Genomic DNA, 4,976 nt, shown 5'->3' with positions numbered 1-4,976 from the left:
TCAAGAGGGAAGGCATCATTTTGGAATTCTCATTTATACAGCACTTCACCCAACTGTTTAGACAACCCAACTCCAGTGAGTTTTCATGGCTAAGAATGAAATAAGCTCCATTAGCGTTGCTCTCAAGTTTGAGAAGAGCTCTAAATAGGAAAGGCCCATTATAATTTTTTCTAGTACTCTTGCCAAGGCATCTTGCTGTTTTTTCTTGGGATCAAGATTATAGATATTAGGAAATGCCAGTAACACTTGATAGTAATGTGTTGTTTATGCCATACTTCTTCCTACCACAGTATTATGCTCTCTTTGTGAAGAAAGAAGTAAAACCTTTCCTTAGGGGGAACAATATCGGCCAAAGAAAAGAATGTTCTTGCTCGGATTGTGTTTGATCAAGAAGAGGAATGGGTGGTCAGCTCTGAACTCATAAGTAGTGCAGCTGCATGACGACTCCATTATAACAATCCACGTAGAAGCAGCTGCTGCCTCAGTGCCTTCTTCATTAACTTCCACAAAGGACTTATGAATGGCCCTGGAGAGGTACAGCCCAGGCTTTATTGACAACCCAGAGAAATCAGCTTGCTCAAGGATGAAGGCATTTCTCATCCCCAGAGCCTGCAGTACTGGTGTGAGCTCACAGCTCTTCTCCATTCTGAACCGGGGCAAGTACACTTTGATTTCTTGTGGAAACACATTCTTCATATCGGTCCATTCTACTAATTTCTCATAGGTGACAGCACTCTCTAGCTGCAAGGACAAAACACAGGGAATCACGGTCATGAGAAACTAGATCAAAATGCTCGCAGCAACATTTTCCTTTAAGGAAAGGCCTGGTTTTCATGACAAAGACAGAACCTGTGCCCCACAGCTATCGTTTGTGAAGTCAGGTGGATTCAGATCCAGCCTTGTCAGAGGGATACTTCTCATTTGTTCAGATTTTCATCAAATACCATCAGGGCATCGTCTCTCAATACTTTTGCACGGAAGAATTAAGTTCCCCTCACTAGTGCTACATTTTGTCCACTGAAATAGGCATTAACTCCCTTGGAAAGGCTACAAAGTGTCACTTATGAGTAGGTTGTTCTCAGCCTTGCTATGCTCTTCTGAAGCAACCTATATACCCCATTAGTCTCTCTCATCTCTACACTGGCAGCAGCCTTCTGCCTGTGGAAAGCAAAGCAAGATAAAATCCAGAACATTTAAAAGATACAAGATTGGCCTGCATGGCTGGGAAGCATGTTATTTAAGTACTGGATGGACAGGTAGTTTCTCCTCCCAGGAGCAGAGACAGGAGTGTTACCTGTTCAAGGCCAGTAGACTCATCACAAATGTTTTCTGGCAGAAGAATGAACATGCTTAACTCTTCTCCAGCGTACGGGAGCTCCAGCACTGTCACTTGTTCTTGTCTCCAGGCTAATTTATAGTTTCCTGTCTGACACATCATGAGTACATTCTTGTGCTCTCTCTAAAATACAGAAAGTCAATCAGAAAGTCAGAAAGTCAGACAAAACCAAGTGAAACAAAGCACGTAATAAACCCCATGGGATCAACCTACTTGAAATTTCTTGTTCATTTTCCATGAACACTCCTCAAACCACTATATGTTTTTGCTGAGGGCATTGGCAGAGGCTCAAGCTCTGTGAAAGCCCTAACAGTCGCTCTAAGGCTTTTAGTCCTCTGCACTGTAGTTCATGCTGCTCGTCTTACTCTTTCCTAAAGGATAATGCCAACTTCTGCTACAGCCCCCAGGAAAGGCTGATGGGCCCTTGGAAAAGTCTCCTCTATAACTTAGCCTCTCCAAGAAGGTACTAAAGCTTGCCTTCACATGATCTCTGTCTCAAAGGCACTTGGAAAGAGGATGCTGCTTTCCTACTTCACAGGGTGGAGGCTTTTGGCTTGGATAAATTGGGTCCCCACACCTGGGCTGGGCAGAGGCTTGCCCTGCAGACAGCAGAACACAGGCTACCAGGACTTTCCCCACTGTGCCCTGCTCCCCACAGCTCTTGTCCCAACTGTACCTTGTTCAGCCTGAAAGGCATTTCCCTGGTGTTTTTCTCTTGAAATTTTGTAGCCCATTTCCCTTTGAAGTGGATAGCGTTGACCAGAGCTAGCACCGTTGTGCTATCAATAGAGCCAGGAGGGAAGAGATCTTTAATTTTTCCTTTAAAACAACAAGCAAAGGTGAATTATGCTTTTGTTTTGACCATTGACTGAGGATGACCCCATTACTTCCTCACTTGGAACAATTTTCTGTTTGCGGCAAGAGTTGATCCACAACTTTAGCAGAGTCAAAGCTTCCAGACGCTCACGGCCATTGTATGCCCCAAGCTGCTTTTACAGTAGCTACAAGCAAAATTAATCACTCCATAGCATTTTTTAATGTTGCTACACTCAGGAAAAGGAAGAAACTCCAGCACCAGGCATTGACTTCTCACATGGTCCTGATGCACACCCCCCAGGCAGCCAAGCACAGGCCTTGTCCCTACCACAAGTTTGCTTTTCCACCCAGGAATTCATCTTCTTTCTGGACTCTTCAGCTGCATTAATGAAGTCCACTGCTTCCAGCTCTGCATGGTACAAGGTCCTTGCGGAGTCTAAGTATTGCTGTAAAACAGGGAAGAGAGTGGCTCTCATGATGGTATTTGGGGAGCTACTTGACCACAGGGAAAAATAAGAGTGCAAGAAACAGATGCCACACTGTAGGTCAGAGGTCTGTGTGGGGCTTCTTGTTCCAGTATTAATGTCCTGCATATGCATATGTCTCTTTTCAGGAGAGACTTCCTGGGCACAGGGAGGAGCGAAGCAACCAATTCCTGGGACACCTTTCATGTAAGAAAGTCCCAGCTCCACTGTCTTTTACAGTTCTTTTACTGTTCTCTGTGAGAGAGTGTTTTGCATTTTCATCAAGACAACCATTTCAGGAAGATAGTTGTTGGGAAGGGCAGGGCACAACTCTGCTAGCCTGGCCATCAGCCGTGGCCCCTGCTCCCCTGTCCTTGTGGAGCAGCCTCCCCACTGCTGCTCCCTGGCCCTGGTTGCAAGCTGGTCCTCACTTCTCATCCCACTGTGTGTGGAACTCCATTCACTTCAAAGTGCCAGCTAACAAAAAATAACGTGCAAGGACTTCATCTCCCCCATTGTGCACAGCACAAATGAGCAGAAAGAATGCTCTGGGATCAGGCCATTAAATTTGGGTCTCAGTATAGACACAGGTGTGCAGAGAGAGAAACAACCCTGGGCAAACTGGATTTTTCCCCTTGTCTGGAATGATGACTTCTGTGGAAATGCTCTACACTACACTACTCAAAGATGCAAATGTGCTGCAGCATTTTAAAACATGTAGGTAAAGGCTGTCAATTCCACCTATATCAAAGCATGAAGAAACATCACTAGGTGCTACCTAGGTCTTTCAAAAGTATTTTTATCTTCTCCTCAGGAAATGCAGGCCCTTTTCCTTGACTTTACACAAAGTCTACTTAATCTTATAAATCTCTCTCTTTATACTCTTCTCACTCTGTGTTTCCTCCATCAGTGAGAGCTTGCTTTTCTGTCACAACAGCAGCAATGCAGAAATGTGCAACTTGATATCCTTAGCAGAAGTTCAAAGTGTAGTACAGAAGTTTTTCAAAACCACAAAACCTGAAAGGAGTTGTCACTTACCTGAAGGAACTGAAAAGTCACTTCTCCAAAGAGCCTGTTGGCAATGCTGAGGGAACATGTGGCACCAGATTTCTCGAGGGCAGATAGAAGCTCCTGGAACTGAGAATGGGCTCCTCCGGCTTCTTCACACTGCAAGCAGCAAGGGAAAGCTGTCTTTAGCAAGGTGCGCTCCCCTGGAGCTCCACCCGTGTGCCCTCAGGCTGAAATCATAGGCACTGTCCCCAAATGCACTTGTGGGGCCAAGGGGCATGCAAAGACCCACAAACACGTCTGGGCTTTCTGACCACCCAAAAGCAACAGGCCACACACTTGTCTCCCCTGACTCCTGTCATCTCCACCTTGAAAAAGGATCACCCTGTTTAAATCTGGCAACACTTCACGCAGCAAAGCAACGGGGTCTCTTCTGCACGTGCACACAGGTTTCAGAGTTTGATGAGGACAGGGCTGAACTCTGCTCTTACCGTGCTTTTGGACTAAGTGCTGCCACTTAGCAGGTAAGCCTGCCTTGCCTTGCTTCGCTTCATGCTACAGTTCAACGTTATCACAAAGTTCAGATGCTATCTCACCTTTCCACTGGTGCTTTTGGTTCCTGGACTTGCTGTGCTCAGCACATCATGAGTATGAAGCACCTGCAATACAAATGCAATATAAATCTATGTAAATAGATTAATGAAGACACAAAGAAAGCATTAAGGTTGCACTGCAGCCTCATGGGCACTGCAAATCAGATGAGCGTGTTTGGACAGGAGAGATTTGAGACCTGTAACTGACACTTCTCTCAGTTTGCTGTTTGTGAAGAACATGACCCGGACTGCCAGAAGGCTCCTGCCCCTTTTCCATTTCCAAATGTAAGCCTCTAATAGCAGTTCCCAGAAAAAGGGAAAATCACCCACCTTTTCCATCTCTTCGGCTGTGCTGCCTCTTGTACCCAGCTGGATCATGCTCAGGGCAGCCGAGATGCTCAGCGGGGAGAAGAAGATATTTTCATTTCTTTTTACTTTGCTCAGCTCTTTGAAGAAGTCCAGGCAAAACTTTGTGTTTGCTGCAGTGAGGGAGCCCATCGTGGCACGGCCAAGGCCTACAACAGGACAACTACATAATCCATCTCACAAACATTGCCATGGTCAGAGCACAAAGTGCGAAGAGAGTTGGAAACTCAGAGCTTTTCACAGGAAACAGCACCCCAGGCATCGACTTGTTCCTGGGAGCATCTTTCAGACCACATTTAGCACTTCATAGCAAAGTGCACCCCTTACCCTGATGTGAACAACCACCTCTAGGCAAAACACCTCTTTAGCCATATTCTTGCTCTTCCCCTGCCT

General features: G+C 45.8%; 1 protein-coding gene across 1 annotated transcript; it reads right to left on the bottom strand.

Annotated features, from left to right (window-relative positions):
* Window positions 1-330: 330 nt before the first annotated feature.
* LOC141464162 (leukocyte elastase inhibitor-like) lies at window positions 331-4,715 on the bottom strand. Its single transcript, XM_074146939.1, has 7 exons — window positions 4,548-4,715; window positions 4,221-4,283; window positions 3,655-3,783; window positions 2,481-2,598; window positions 2,013-2,155; window positions 1,295-1,459; window positions 331-741 (listed from the first exon to the last, which is right to left on the bottom strand). Exons 1-7 carry the CDS (start codon window positions 4,713-4,715, stop codon window positions 331-333), a joined length of 1,197 nt encoding a protein of 398 aa, XP_074003040.1.
* Between the last annotated feature and the right edge of the window lie 261 nt (window positions 4,716-4,976).

The sequence above is a fragment of the Numenius arquata genome, chromosome 4 (assembly GCF_964106895.1).
Source record: "Numenius arquata chromosome 4, bNumArq3.hap1.1, whole genome shotgun sequence".
Lineage (NCBI taxonomy): Eukaryota > Metazoa > Chordata > Aves > Charadriiformes > Scolopacidae > Numenius > Numenius arquata.
This window is presented reverse-complemented; position numbering and strand designations above follow the sequence as displayed.

Excerpts from the sequence above, each read along its gene's own strand:
- LOC141464162 (XM_074146939.1), bottom strand. The coding sequence starts at position 4,715 with ATGGGCTCCCTCACTGCAGCAAACACAAAGTTTTGCCTGGACTTCTTC. Across the intron at positions 4,284-4,547 it reads CAGCCGAAGAGATGGAAAAG|GTGCTTCATACTCATGATGT; the intron begins GTGGGTGATTTT and ends TTTGTATTGCAG. Across the intron at positions 2,156-2,480 it reads GGTGGAAAAGCAAACTTGTG|GAAAAATTAAAGATCTCTTC; the intron begins GTAGGGACAAGG and ends GTTGTTTTAAAG.